The 16,577-nt window shown below is 37.1% G+C and overlaps 1 protein-coding gene across 12 annotated transcripts in view; it reads right to left on the reverse strand.

The window, feature by feature from the left end:
* Positions 1-16,577, reverse strand: part of PARD3 (par-3 family cell polarity regulator) — a 441,459-nt gene that overhangs the window by 383,723 nt on the left and 41,159 nt on the right. For all 12 annotated transcript variants that reach the window (XM_021542942.2, XM_021542949.2, XM_021542932.2 and 9 more), the window contains exon 2: positions 9,931-10,032. In XM_021542942.2, the coding sequence (XP_021398617.2) occupies positions 9,931-10,032 (102 nt within the window). The remainder of the gene's footprint in view (positions 1-9,930; positions 10,033-16,577) is intronic.

The raw sequence follows: 16,577 nt of genomic DNA on the forward strand, positions 1-16,577 counted from the left end.
ACACAGATTGCAAGGCAGCAGGGATTGCTTTCCACTTCATACTAACACAGCAAGATTTACAAATCCACAAAAATTTAGAAGGCAAGAAATTTTTTTGAGGAATATCCAAATACAAACCTGCTTTTTCTGTGCCTGCCTTTTCTGAGCACCCAGTGTAGCAGACTTAAAGCTAAGAGACTTGGACTGTCTCCTAACTTTCACTGAATCTCTCCGGCGATCATATGAAAAAGACGACGACTTCTTTGTAATTTTCCTCTTAGGTGTGTCTGCCATTTCATCCAAAGTATGGTTACCTTCAAGTAAACAGCATCCCAAGAAAGCAAAAACTCAGTAGCATCAAGTTCTCACCAAGCTTGTATTAAACAGTCCTCAATCCTACAGTAAATCTAGCACCCTGTAAGGAATGGAGCCCACAGAAGAACAGTTTCAGTTCTTCCAACAGGTTGTAAAAATGAAAGAAGCCGATGGTCCTGCAATGCTGGATGTCACTGAGGAGCAGGCAGAACTCCTTCCTGCTGTTTAAAGTCACACAGGCTTCAGCGGTGATGCTAATCTGAAAATGTAGTGACTATCCTGCTGAGCACGCTAAAGGTGAACGGGAGGTAGTTCCCTGCACACCAACAGGGTGTGGAAGTACACCAACAGGGTGTGGGGATGAAGCAGAAGACTTCGGGTTCAAAGCATCTTCTTAACTCCTTCCTCTCTGAGCTACTGCTGGGAAGTCAACTGAAAAGTCAGACTGGTGAAAGTTCCCCCAAAAATGACAGCATTATTTTCTTCTCTTCGGATCCAAGGACCTCTCTGAAGAAACCTTCAGCATGAAGTAACTTCCCCATTAAATGCATTAGGGGCCCTATTTTAATCTAATTTAAATACTCCCTATTCTCTCCTTGTCAGTAAGACTATTCACATCACAAACCTAGGAGATACTTCAACTTCTAAGTCAACTGAAAAATAAAGTAGCTGACTCTGAACCTTATTGTCCTTCCTTGGAAATAACCATGGAGTTACAACAGTCTCTTAAGACCTGTTGGTATCAATGGATAAGAGGGTAATGAAGTCTCATCCTAGTGACAGTGTGGGAATCGTATCAGCTGAGATTGCAACTTTTGTACCAGGACTGTGTTTAGGTAGGAATGTTTCTCTTGCATAAGGTATTAGTCAAGGAACTCTACAAGGGTGTAGAGCTCCAAGAGTTATTGCTACTGATTTCCATTAAACAAAACACGTCCAAAGGGCCAAGCTCTACAAATCATTTAATCCATATTGAAAGACAAGGAGGAAAACTACCTTTTGACAAACTTGAGCATTGACCAGGGTCTTTTCTAGAAACTTTTCCTTATTTTATTCATTATGCTACTTTGCGTACAAAACAAATATGAATAATTTATAGTTGCAGGATTATCCATTATTATAATTAAGCTCTAATATGGGTCAGCCCTCTGGTGTATGAGTATCACTACCTCTATTAGGAAATATCTGTAAAGTTGGAACAGCATTTCTTTTAAGACTTGCTGATATCAAGGAGTAAGAGAGTAGCATTAATGAATCCCCATAACCAACCCTTCCTGCAACTTCTTCCTTTGTTGTAGGATGAATAATATACCTCTAGGACACAGTGATATTCCTAAAATTAACCAAAAACTATCAGAATGTTAAGTATTTATTATCCATAATGGCCTAATTCTACAGTCACTGCACATTTTTGTGGAGATTTATACTGTGAAGGATGATAAAGCACAGCTTTATATTATCTACAACTATACCTAACCAATGAATCTGTAATTATTACAAGACATAGAAAAAAATCCATTATTAAATATTTTTAGCACAAAGTCTCTCTTAATTGTGATGTGTTTACAATACTGTAGTAGTCCTTATCTATAGCCACATACTGACCTTCAGTGTTACTAATATTTGACACTGAGACCACCATCGTTTCAACACAGTCTGTGGTTTTCAAAGTTTAGATTGAAGAAACTTTTTGTCACAAACTGAAATCCTACTTAAATTACCAGTTTCCATGATTTACAAGCATCACCTTTTTGAAGAGTTAAAATAAGCGGAGAATTCAGCATTATGTGCTCAGTAAAAAACATATCCTCCAAAACTTTGTGAAGTATCTATAACATTTGATAACCATCACAGGTATTCTGATGAAAATTAACGTCAAGGAAAGCTGGAAAACCTTTTGCAGACAGCTACTATTATGACAGTTTCATTGCATTGAAAAAAACAAAGAACCACTTCTCAACACCACCTCTGATTCTACAGCCATCTATGGTTTGCTTCTTACAACGTCTTTTCAAGGCTGAGATCCTGGTCCATTTAGACATTGCTGGTGGAGGACGCTAATCTGTACCTGCAGTCAGTGTTGGCATTTGCTCTGTGCTCTTTGCAATTTCTACAAAACCATATTTGGTTGCTTGGTTTGGTGCTGGAAGAAGCAGAGGGCTCACCACCAGCACACACAGCACAGAGATCCCACCACCCCTTGCTGCAGCACTGAGATCACTCCAGCAGCTCCATGGCCACCACTGAAAAGCAAGGTCTCAGCCCAGTCATGTTCCCATTCTTCTTCTTCTTCTTCCTTCATACATACCTCAGCCATTCCCAGACGCAAAATCCTCTCACTTTCCTTCTCAGCTTGAAAGGTCCTTTGGTAAACTTACAATATTCATGAAATAGCAGAGAAATACTCGGTTAGTTTTGCAAGGAAGAGTCTTCTGCCCCTTGAGTGAACAAATCTTCCAGAGCCCCCGTGAGCTAAGCAGTAGGACCAGGATGAAAATTCTGGGGAGAGGCAGAGACAGGGCAAACTGCTGGAAGCCTTCTGAGACCTGGTTATGTACCTGCACGTATGCCATTGTGTCCAGAGGTCTATTGCAAAATCAGAAACATTGTCCCAAACATAAGAGCTAGCTCAGAACTCATTAGTTTGTGTACTCAGTTAAAGCAGTCTCTCTCCAAAAGCACCTTTGCCAAAATGATATTACATCCACCATGTTCTTGTCTCCTCCCTGGATGCTTCTGCAGTTTTTCATGACCAGCCTTCACCATCCATGTGTGGTTTCACACACAATAATGGAATATGTCACTCCAGTATTCAAATCTCCCTTCTCTTCTTTCAGAACAATTGCAAATATATTGAACAATACATGCTCTATTTTCCATCTTCTAACCAGTTACACATCCATAAAATCCTTCCTCTTGTTCCATGCCAAGTCTGTGGTTTTTTGACTGTACTAACCCAGTCACTGTTGCTCAGGTTTGTCTTTCTGCTGAGAATACAGGCATAATATTGGGAGATATTACTTTCTTGACAGTACTGTCACAATCTTCCCCAGCATATCATATTCATGCATGGGCCTGCTCAGAAAACAATTCCTCAGAGAACAGTTTTTACCAAAATATTCCATTTTCAGATGTCAGATTTACCTGCAGCTCTTCAGATCTCCATGGAAACTGATTTATGGATTTATAAATATCAGTGCTCTCCTATGTGTGAGTTCTTAGTGCATCAATACCACTGTTTCAGCATTACGGGAAAGGAATTGCAATATTTCAATTTATCTCAAAATACACAGCAAATCATGAATGGAAATGCTGTCACCACATAGCTAGAAAAAACTAAGTGATGATGAGATTAGCAATTTGAAGAACAGTGCTGAAAGAGGTGAACAACTAAGAACTACAGTTAGGAGACAAAATTTACTTACATCTAGTATCTCTGAGGGACAGAAAAATGCACATTCCAATATCCATGTATTATGACATTTGTTTCCTCACTTCCATGTATACATGAATATTTGTCTCATCCACAAATACTGTGAAATTAAAACTTAGTTCCCTATTAGAAACACTGCAAGCATTTAAATTCTATTCTTTGACTGAAGGTAGTATTTATATTTTGAGTATGTTATTTTCAAATATGTTTTCATTAAATAGCAGCTGGGAATAAAGGCTGTGTGAATACTTTGTTTTCTTCTTTAGATTCATCAGAAAAACAGACCTAAAAATCATCATGTGGCTATCCCAGCATTGACTCAATAGTGTTAATGCAAAAACACCTGGTTTAAATGGACACATTCTGTCTTTACCAATTTTTCAGAATTTCAGTAATACAAAATGTCAATCTCTAAAAGTGTAATTAAAAAAAAAAATCACTGCCAAACAATAGATGACATCAAGAGCCCATTGTTCAAAAACTGAAATTTTTTAACAGAAAATAATCACGGGGTTGTTATATGATGGGTTTCTTTCCCACTATCAATACTTTCCCAAGCTTGGTGGCTCAAGCAGTTATTTTAAGCTGTTACAAGAAAGGAATGCCTTATGCTCAAAATGTGTTTTGCCAAGTCACTTGTGAGTAACAACAAATTGTTTCAAGGTCATCTGTTTTCCTGGGATACTGGGAATGAATACACAGAACAAGAAGAGAGAAGCTGCAGAGTGGGGCAGAAGATAATCATGGCAATAGTTGGAGATTAATTTGATAGAAAGGTTTTGAGGGGAAAAAAGGGTATACCAATCATGATATGGTAAATACTGTGAATCATATTTCCGAGTAATTGTTTTTGGGCATTTTAAGGTTTTGCTGTCAGATTTGCTGCATGGGCCCTGGAAAAGATGCTTCTTCATTCACTCCAGGGAGTTAATCTTTTAATGGCAGAAACAAGAAGCACAAAAAGTTGTTATTCTCTACTTATGCTTTTAGGGTTAAATTCTTTACTTGCAGAATCAAAGAGAAATCACATGTAAATTCCACTGCAAGTTTGCTTAAATGAGGCAGAGACACCCAAAATTTAGAATAAACAACACTACTTTGAATATTCTGATTATGTAATGATAGAAATCTAAAGATACAACAACTTTATCTGCACAGGTTCCATTGACTTCAAAAGCTTTTTAAGACTTTGAGTGAATGAACAGGCACAGGGTTACCAGAATTTCATTCTTTCTAACAGCATCCTGCTGTCACTGGCCTACCCTGAATTTACTACAAAAATGGGGTCTTGCATAACTGGCCCAAAAAATAAGAGTGAGACAGCAAGAATCAATAGCAGCAGGACACTGTAATCACAGCCCTTCAGTCCCTAGCTAGCCTTTAACCTTAACATTATAATGCACTTGCTCAAAATAGCCTTATTTCTGTGTAGCCTTCCAGTTAACATTTGGTACAAACAAAATACAGTCATCCTTTCCAAACCACATTTTGTGTATCACATGCCTCTCTAACTCAACAGAGCTTTCCAAGAGGAAGTAAACAAAACAACAGTATTATTTAGAATTGACCATCTGTTTTAACACAAAACCCAAAAGTTCATTTCCTTTCCACTACACTGGGAAAAGGTCCTAATATGCCTTCACATTATGTGAAGAAGCTGCTCAATGACTTTTTCCCACTAGAAGTACTCACACTTCAAGCAAGCAAGCACTAACTTCATAATAGTATTCATAGAATCTCTGTAGGTCTCTTAAAAGCAGATAAAAACGAAGCACAATTGATTTCACTGAATTTCAGCTGCAGTTTGCTTACTTAACACAGTTAACTCTAGCTCATGAATGTTTACAAATTCCACTTCAGGACAGATCCATGAAATTAATCTCCATCCCATTCTCACCAGAAGTATTCCACTCAAACAAGCAACTTCTTGTGTGTCTTTCTGGGAGGTTCAAAGATTGTCTAAGCAGCACTAAGCACCAACATCACCTTGAACTTCCAGTGACCTGGCCCAGATAGAGCACCACACACACACAAACACTGTGGGAAGCACAAGACTTCACTGCAGACAAGACCAAACCATATTCCTCTGGTTTTTATTGCTGCACTCAGTGGGCAGAAGCATGAATTATGCAGGGTGAAGAGCCGACTGAATATTTGAAAATGTTAAGTCAAGCAAAGAAAGCCCATGCCTGCCTTAGTTTAGAGAAATAAAGCTAGGCTGTAAATCTAAGTATATACCAAATTACTGTGGTTATTTTTAAGAACCAGTGCTGAATTTATCAGTGATAATGGAATTCATAAAATGCCAAGGCATTTAGGATTTACATGTTGTTAATCCCAAACTAATTTGGCAAAAAATAAGCATATTGGAGCAAATAAACTTAGGAATAATTGACATTAGTTTCATACCTACATTGATTCAAAGTAGCCCTATTTGCTCAGCTGATCACCACAACCAGTGGCTGTTAATAGCAGATCCTTGTTGTTCTCTCAGGAAGAAAAAAACTCTGATTTTTCAACACTAGAACTACACCAAACATAAACATCTTGATCTCTAAAGCTTTCCACTGAGCAACAGTCTGAGCATTTCTATTCATAAAAAAATTACATGTAATTGCAAACAAAACTTTTTTCAAGTTGTTCAAAATACTATTTCACTGAGAATTCAAATTGGAGCAAGTTATAGTCATACACATACTTTGGGTTCATTGGTTGCTTTTTTTTTTTCATGAGATTACACCACAGTTTTCTCAATATTTTTTCATGAACAAACAAGGGTCTATGAGATCTCAGAATAAGCACTTCCATATTACACCCAAAGTGTAAGAATTACCAAAGTGTCTATGTGCCTCAGTCTAGCAGAAGAAAACACAGGTAAGAATGGTTGGGATCTGGGTTTTTTCTGCAGTTGGGTTTATTTGGGTTTTTTTTGCTTCTGAGAATGTCTGCCTACTAAAAACTGATCTGAGGTCATCAAGTATGCTATCATCAAGTTGGAAACTTACCAAGACGACATATGTTTTTTGAGAGTCTTCATACAGAGGGCTACTTTTGCAAATTACATAAATCTGAACAAAACAGGTTAGTAACCTATCTTTAAAATATTGGTCTAATCACTAAATGCACAGGAAACCTGTATTTTTTAAAAAATGAAAATAGGTTACACAGATGACTAAATGCTAGCTAAAAATAGGATCTTGTTTTGTGTAGCCAAATATTTTTCAAAAACAGTAACAAGTCTGCCCATTTCTATTCATGTATGCATAGAGATATATAACTGTATAAAACACTGATATGTTTCCACTGAAAACGATCCATATTTCCATAGTAAAATCTGGGAAAAAATACATTTCAATAAATTATTAAAAGTATTCTAAAAAATGTTACTCAAATGAGCATTCTTGATTTTTTTGATTATAAGGTTATTACCATTACTGTATTAAGCAACTTCACATTCAGTGATATGTGTAATATAAATGTCCATAACTTATGCTGGCTAAGTTAGAGTATTTTATGCCCTTTCTCAATGAACTATGTTAAAGGGCTTAAGTAAAGCTGTTTCAGAACAAGGAACAAAGGAACAAACAGCTTAGCAAAATCAGTTTTTCCATGTAGCTTGTTTCATGTTTTATTCCTTTTTTTTTTTTTTTTTTAAGGAGGAACATCACTGAGCATCACAAATTATTCCAGAAAGCAACTGGCTAACCCTTACTCATCCATTCTGTTTTAGCAAGTGACAAGAGAATAACAAAATATAGGGACAGAAGAAGCTAAATAAAGTCACCCTAGCATGCTGCATTTTAATATGAAGGATGCCATCAAAGATACTTCTCTCATTCCATTCAGAACAGCTGCTCTAAGGGTCTTTGTTATAGGACAGAACATTTTCTCCATGGAGACAGTGGAACAGGAGTAAATATATTCTTCACACCACTTAAGTGTTTTATTTTACTACAGCAGTTGACTATGCAGAGCAGTAAATCCATCAAAAGGACAAGTGGTCCTTAGCTGCTCTGCATTCTGTATTGTGCTGATGTGACACTGCACAATTATAGCAGTAAGACATAAAAGCACCACCAAAGACAAAAATCACATTTATCATTGATCCTTAAGTCTAAAGAACCATGGTAAAAACAAACCGATTTTAAAAATACGGATTTCAGGTACTAAGTAACATAACAACTCTTCAAGAATGTAAGGAAGTTCCTTGTAAAAATGAACACTAAAACATTAAGTGTTCCGTTTTCCAATATCCTAGACATTTTTGTCCCAATTTTAAAAAAAGAGAGATATAGGCAAATGTTTGATTTTAAGCACAGTTAATCCTACAGACTTCAGTAATCATTTAATTACATGTTTAGACACCATCTGTTTAAATGCTTTTTTACAAGATACGCTTAACTGTACAGATAAGATACAAAATATCCCTAACTGGAGATATATTCCAAACATCACAAATAATGAGATCTGTATTAGGTTCTAGCAACACAAAACCAGTTGATACACTTGCTATGGGGGCAAAGTAACAACCCAAAACTAAAGGGAACCAGGAAGATCAGCTGTAAAACACACTACAGGAAACTAAAAACCAATGACTAATGACCAAAATACTTGAAAAGATCCAAACGTGAAGGTCAAGTGACAATGACTAATTCAAGGATATAAACCAGTATAGCACAGTGCATGTTTATATTGCACCTTCCTAATCAATGGTGTAAGGTTCTTTAAAAAAAGGAAATTTATCACATAGGTGCCATCAGTAGAGATGAGCTTGGGGAATGCAGAGGTAAATACTACTAATTGCTAAGTATCTTGTCCATCTATACACAAAAACAATATTGTAATAATGACTTTGTTTGCTTCAATTGCAGTCAGAGTTTTTCAGCTATTAGTCATGCACATAAAAACACCCACAGAGTTTCACTGTAAGGAATTACCCCACTTGAAGACAGTAAGGCAGGGTAATAGCCAAAGAATAAGGTCTTAAAGTCACCAGAATTCAAACTTCTCAGGGGAAAAGCACATGAGGAGCTAAGAAGTACATTTTTCAAGAAAGTCTGTGTGTGTGTGTATATATACAAATATTTATATTTAGTGACAAGTTGCACTGGCCTCCCTGAGGCCTGTAAGCAAAAGCTAAACTAATCACACAGCTGAACACTTCAATATGAGATAACCAACTAGAGGCTTTAATTAGCTTTTCATGAAATCTTATCCGGGCACTATTTTTACAGAAGAAATTCCTGAAAACTCAGCACTGTTACTCTATACAGCTTGAGTAATCCCAACATTTCAGACAGTGAGGAGTCTTCATGTCCCAAGACTCCTCACATAATTTTTCCTTGTAAAGTCCTGGTTAAAATAACCATGTCAATTAAGTTTTGTCACAAGAAATAACTTCAGGCAAAGTATCTATTTCTGAAAAATTAGCCTAAGAGTCATCATTTGGCCAGTTTTCAGGAGCCTTGACAGTGCCTGTTCCAACAGAGGCAATTAAGGATACTGTCTGTGAAGGAATGTGTTCCTGAAACATTTTTCCAGACTGAAGTCTGTATAAGGCTCAGATGCTTTCAAGAGCTTCAGCTTTCCAGAGAAAAGTCAAATATTTACATGACTTTACAGTTTGCCACAGTTTCTTACCCACATGTACTTGTATCTATAACTTCAAACAAACAGCCAATAAACAAAAAGCCTCTGAGTTGACTGTGATCTAAATCTCTACTTAAAAAAGAAAAAAAGCACTCAAGGCTCAGCAATGTATAATTATTGTCTCAAGTTCTGTGTAACTAGCAATTCCTCCAAAAACGATTTTTGAATTAAAAAACCAACACTCAACAGTTTAAAACCAGCATGGTATTTTGCAAATATTCAACTGGTAACACAAAGCTACAACATCAACTTACAGATGCTTTTTTTTTTTTTTTTTTTTTTTTTGCGCATTAATTTTCCACTGTTTGAGGTATTTTCGTCCTTGCAGCCTTCTTTTCCTATTTGAACTGGTTAAAGGATGGAAAACCCATTATTTCAATTAAAAGAAAAAGCCTGACAGTAATCAATTTCTCACATCTGTCAGGCAAACTACATAAAAAATATCTAAAATCTCTGTGTTGGCTCCCACTCTGGGACATGTGCAGGAAACACACACCACTGATGTGCTGATGTGCAGTTTGTGCCATGCTGCTCTTGTAGCCATATGTACTTACACGGTCTTTGTCATCAGCTACATCACAAAGAATGTCATCCAGATCCAAGATCCCACCATCCCCGTGCTCTAGTCGATGGACTTGTATCCAGTAGTTTGGATCCTGCACAAAAGAAGAAGAAAATACTATTAGATTATCACATGCCAACATGAAAATGTTATTCCACCATATAGTCAGCACCGCAGTCCCACAAATTCTTGACATCAAATATCTATTTAGGTCATATTTCTGTAAATAGATGTAAATTGAGATGCAAAGCCTAAGTTCTTTTCTTAAATTGTCTCAGACTAGATACGTAGTCTTCCCTCTTCTATCAGGTCTGAATGAGTCACAATCCCATCATTGACACATAGGACTTTGACATATTCCAAATATTACTGCACATCATACTCCCCATATTCCTTCCATAAAAGGAAAATACACTGTCCTCAAAATAAAGTATGCCAGACAGTGGTCAACAGGCACAAAAGGTTACATGCAGCTGTAAAAGGTGTGAGGGTTTTACAGAACAGCTATAAAAGGCATAAACCAACATTTAAACACCATCAAAAAGCTTTCTACATGTCCTTTGCTAGAGGTGGCAAATGGGATACCTAAAACTTATACTAAGAACACTTTCCACATATGAAATAAAAAAATTATATATACACACAGATACATATACACACACATATATGCATACAAATATGTGTGTGTGGCTTTGTGTTTATACAGGTGTCTAGCAGTAACTGGGAAGACTGCCTTTATAATCTTTATTACTATTTTTGATAGCAAAGGAAGCACAGGGAGTAAGGTTGGGTCCACAAAGTGTCTCCAGCATATGACCCAAGTGCTGGCTAGTACTTGACATGCTATTCTTAAAGGATTTGTTTCCTAATGGGGGAAAGTTGCTCTGTAAACACCTGGCCTGATCATGCTACATAATCCTGCTTCTCAAATACACCCCCCAACGCCCCGGGCTGCTGCTCAGTGTCTCACATTAAAAGAGCTCCCTTGCATTTCTCTGAGAAGGCATGGCTGCACAAAGCTTCTGCCGGGAGGACCATCAAAATTGCATCAACTTGTAAAGTTCCTGACTTCCTAAAAATAGCAATTAGCATGAGCCTTTTTAGGTATGGTGTCTAGAAGTGACAAAATGAACAAACAAAAATAATACAAACATCAAGCCAAAGCCAAACTTGTACTGAACAAAACCCACCCACACTAAAAACAGAAGTCATAAATAAATAAATAAGCTCCACCCTAAAAGGTTTGAAAATATTTTGATTTCTCAAAGATAGAACAGGGTAAGAAATGGGACTACCAGAATTCCTCTAAATCCATATACATATTTAAATCCTGACAGAACATGCTGCACAAAGAAACATAAGCAGATATTCATCTTGGCTTTGATATCCTAGATCTCTATGTATTTGCATATGATATATATGCATAGGTCAATGAATTTGGAGATATTCGGTACTATGAAACTTACTTCATTGTTTGTATAAGTACATCCTCCTTAAACACTGCTGCAAGTCATCATCATCAGATGATCAGATTTCAGAATTACATTTTATAGTCATTAGGCTAGTCATTTCAAAAATTAAATTACAGACTTTTTTCTCTGATTTCTCTAAGTATTAAATATCATTACCTTCCATTTCTTCTAAGCAAGCACTTATTATACAATTAACTGGATTTCTAGTATGTGGGTTTTCTCTAAATAGACTTTCTGTTGTAGCATATTACAGGAGATAACTTAGCATACATTTTTTAAAAGTAAAGATTTGGGAATAATTAAAAAAGACATTACATTATACACACTGTCATGCATACAGACGTGCCTACATAGCTAGTTAATACACAAATCTGCTTTGTAAAAATGGTACATAATGCAAACACTAGGACACAGCTGGACAAAGTCACCTGTGTACACCAGAAATGTCTCAACATTTCTTAACAAACATGATCCAAGGGAAGTCTTTGCAAACTCTGCTCTCAGATTAAAAGGAAAAAATATATTTCCTCATCCTCCAGCCCATTAAAAAAGTCTCCTCTGCCTCTCATATCTACATGAAAGACTGAAATACATTTTCAAAGACCAAGACTTAGAAGACACAATCAGACAAGCTGTGAAGCACCTTGCACTCCTGAAGGACTTGACTCAGGTTTCCTCTGCTAAGATTCTCCCTCTCAAAGCTAAGATAGAATTGAGCCATAAACCACTCTTCACTGCAAAATCACAGATGGAAAACTTAGTTTGGGCTTTAAGAGAGGCTGATCCCTCAGACATCACTCAACTCACCATTTTTCTTTGCAACAATTAATCTTCTTACCAAAGAATGGAAACATTAAAAACAGGTTAACTGCAATACTGGCTCAGTGACCTGACTACATCCATCAAAACAAACAGCACCCAAGCTGAAACTACAACTTCAATATCCATGCATCCATGTATCCTTGTTTTTTTTTTTGCTTCCTACCTCAACTGTTTCCTACCTCCAAGGCAAATGTAAAAAAAAACATTCACAATTACAGAATCAACAGCAGAAACACCCATTTCTAAATAACTATTGTGCTATTTCAGCATGCACAATCTACTTAAAAATAGCTTTGATACATAAGCTGCTTCTACTAATTACTTCCTTTAAAAGTTTCTCAATATTGCATAAGAAGTTTTAGATAGACTTCATTTTTACTGCATCACCTATTAGTACTGCCATAGCTTGAACTGCTCTGGTTGCTTTTCCTGTCAGACAAGGTCCTGATACAAAACAATACGTGAGCAAGACCAGACAAGAAATATATAAAACAAGTTTGGCAAGAATTTACTCTGGCGGGATTTGGTAAGTAAATACGAAATAACAATGCAACTTTTCATTAAAGCCCTCTCCAAATATCAGAACAGTCTTCTCTTGAGGCCCTTCTACTCTATTACATGTTTTGTATAAATCAAGGATTTGGTGGGGGAGGTTTGGGAGGGAAGAGAGGTCTAGGAGGGAAGGGAGTACTCACATTGTACAGAGATTAGTTACACCATACTGGGGGGGGAAAAGAAACCAAAAAAAAAAAAAAAAAAAAAAAGTAAAGAACATTGAAACTAGTGATTTTACCAAGTTACGAAAATCCACAGCCATTTATGGTTCCAAGTTTTAGCAATTATTTCTATGTATTATTCAACCAAACAACATGAAAAAACCAAACTGCATAAATGTTCACATTTAAATTCCTATTCTGTGATCTGTTTAAAATGAACATAATGTTGTACTAGAGTCAGCTCGTATACATTGTCTGCTAAATACGAAAGAAACTGAACCAGAGTTGATGCAGACTGGAATTTAAATACTCCTACATGGATGTTACAAGTGCACCTGTATTCATGGCTTGGTCAAGTTGCATTTCTCAATCTCAGCCAGTAAACAGATATTCACAATTCCCTACGCAATAGCAGTAGTACGGTCCTGAAACATTTTCTGAAGCAGTCAAATACACTGTTTTGGCTTAGACCAGCTCCTAAAGTGGAAATCGGCTATTTCCAGAGCTTACTGGAGTTGACATAACTTTGTCTGTGGGGCGAAGTAGTCCAGTCACTCCTTCAGGACACCTGAACACCTTTGGGATCACCCTCTCTGGGTGGCAGTGCAGGGCTCTCAAGTAAGATGCCAAAAATGAGAGACGGCCACCAACACTTACCCACAGCGATCTGTGCAGGGCACCTGCAACAGGGTGCTTACACAAGTCAAAAGGAAAATGTCTTCAAGTTATTAAACAGAAAAAATGAAAATGCTAAGTAAATCAAGTTTATAAAAGTCAAGTTTCTGTAAAAAAAAGAAAAAAGGAAAAAAACTACAAAACAATTTTTTACATCTCCCACAAGTTTTTCAAGAAACCTGCTTCAGAATTATCATTTCGTCAGACCTGATGCTGTTGTTGTATAGTAGAATCGGATTTTCATATTTTGTCAATAAAACAAAGTTACATTTATATTCTTTCACTTCTATGATTGTGTAAAAGGGTACTGCACTCTCCAAATCTGCAATGCATTTAGACAGAAAAACAAGTGGTGATAGAGAACTCATTAGCTTCACTGCTCCACCAATGTGTAAGTTAGCAAAGTACAATTATTTTGAAAAAGCTGCGTAGATGCCTTTGTCACTAGTTCATGCAGAAGAACCAGCAAGTTCAGTTCATTGAATACAAGGATAGAAGTAACGCTAAACCTGATTTATAATTTCTTCATTTAAATATTGCATCACTCAGCTCAAGTCTAAGCAAGTCAGATCTCCTGTTTCCTGTCTACACCCATTTAACTCTTCAACTTGAGTATGATTATAAAGGTACTTGTAATTTAAGCTCATGAGCACCACATTTTCTAATCCTCAGCAATAGAAGTTAAATATTTGCTAAGTGAACATCAGCACTAAGACTGGAAGCAAGAGTACATTACAAAGGCAGCAAGAATGCAGCCATTCACATTCTGTTTATTACATAAAATGACTCCTAAAATGCACAAAGGAAAAACTGAGAAAACCATTAGCTTAAGTAGTATCATTCAGTGTTCTGCAGCTAACAATTTCATGTTCCCACATAATGGAAACAAAGACCATATGCAGAAAACAATATCTAGAAATCAAAACGGAAACAGCTATGTGTTCTTATTAATGGTATAGGAAGATTTCTTATTCCTTTACAGCTAAATAGGTGTCCTGGTTTTCACAAATGTACCCTTTCAGAAAATATATTGAAACAGTTGACATTTAAAGTAACAATATATAAGATCATTCTTTAAAATACTTTGTCCCTATCTTACAAGAAGACAGCACCACAAACCTCTGAGAGGTAGCAATCTATTTAACAGAAAGCAGAAAATCAGGCTCCTAAAAGCCTGATGAACAATGCTTAGTTTACTAATTGTGCCCACTACTGCGATTTAATCTCACCTGTCACCACCAGGATGTCCTGAAGCATCAGAAAAACGACAATAATCTGCCTGGCTACAATTACGTACTTGGAGCTGGGATGGCAGAGGAGTGTGTGTGTGTAATTTCTTGTGTGCTGTTTGAAGCCCATGCAGAGAACACTACTGAGAGAGGACACAAAGCTCTCCCTAAGAGGTCTTTGTATGTCTTAATTTTGCCCACATTTCCCAACTGCGCTTGCCTTCAGCTGGGTGCAGACCAGTTGCCATTATAATTTTTAACACACTAGGAAATCAAGTAAGACAGGTATTTTTCTCCCCACACTCCTATATTTTCTGATCTGTTCTTGCCCAAATAGGAAGCGTATTTTTTACCACACAACACTCTTGGGAAATGGACTGGCTTTGCCAAGCTGAGCTCCCAGAGGCTCTCCATTGCCAACTGAAGTTATTTGTATTTAGATATAATTTATAGCTTTTTGCTTTAAAAAAGATCCTTCTATGATTCTTAAAAACCACTATCAGCTGGACAGTTGTGCACAAGTATTTCAGTGTAACTCTCAAAGGAAAACAGACTCGTCACCAGGACAAAGGACAGAGAAGAAGCATTTCCAAGTATGTAAATATAACTTCTCAATTATAAATTAAGAGATAAAGGGAAAAATAAGTATATATAATTTGTTTCTGCTTCAAACCATCTGGAATTTAAAATTATAAGGCCATGTGTGTGGCTATCTTCACTGGATTGGGGTTTTTGAGAACAGATAAAGCCTTTGTGGCAAGAATACACACAGATAAAAACCAACTAAATCACCAAGCTGGGGTGTGTACTGGACTTGTCTGTTCAGCAGCATATGGCACTTGGGCGTGTTAACACTGTCTGAAAGGAAACCATAGTTAATAAAAAACTAATATATCTGAAAATTTGCCAGTGAATTCATTCATTTCCCTGTCTAGCTCTGTGCTGCAGGCGGAAACCATCCAAACAAGCAGACAGGTGCCAAAAGACAGCCATGAAGGCTTGCAACGTCAGCTGGCTTCCAGTTACGTTCCACAGCCTAAGAAGCCAGCAAGAACAAGTCCCTGGGTTTAAATTGCATCTCCATCCCATCATCTGTCTCCTTGAATTTCAGGCACAAAGATCTGCTGCACAACACACAGGAGCAGCAGGGGAAGAATCCGCTCCAAAGCCGACTGTGCTCTCTAAAGTACATTGATGCTGCAGCACGGATGGTTGGCAATACTGGTACAACGTAAGTGCATTCACTGTCCCAGCAAGGGCACAAGCCACAAAGATACTTAACATTAATGAAAGCATCCCAGTAAGGCTCAGAAGGCAGCTGATACATGTAGCAACTCTTAAGTTACCAGGAGATGAGTTGAAGGGACAGTTATCTTTTCCATTTCTGACCTCACTCTACCTGCAATCACTCCTCTCTAATGAATTTTAGAGCACATTCACACACACCTGCCCTGTATCCCACAAAGTTAAGAAAAAAAGGGCTACAAACTACAACAGAAAATAGCTGACTGCTGTACAGCAGAAAATGGGCCTTATCCCTTTCATCTTTTTGATCCTTAACCTTTAAAACTGCTCTTTGTTCTGAAGATGCACCACACTAAAGCTAATTTCTTGCTATTCTGTTTTACTGAGAAAGAGGAATACACATTCAGAAAGGTTACAGTTCATGCTGTAATGAGAGGGTTTGGTCTAGGATTCGACTTTTTTCAAACACAACAGATTACA

Source organism: Lonchura striata, chromosome 1, assembly GCF_046129695.1.
Source record: "Lonchura striata isolate bLonStr1 chromosome 1, bLonStr1.mat, whole genome shotgun sequence".
NCBI lineage: Eukaryota > Metazoa > Chordata > Aves > Passeriformes > Estrildidae > Lonchura > Lonchura striata.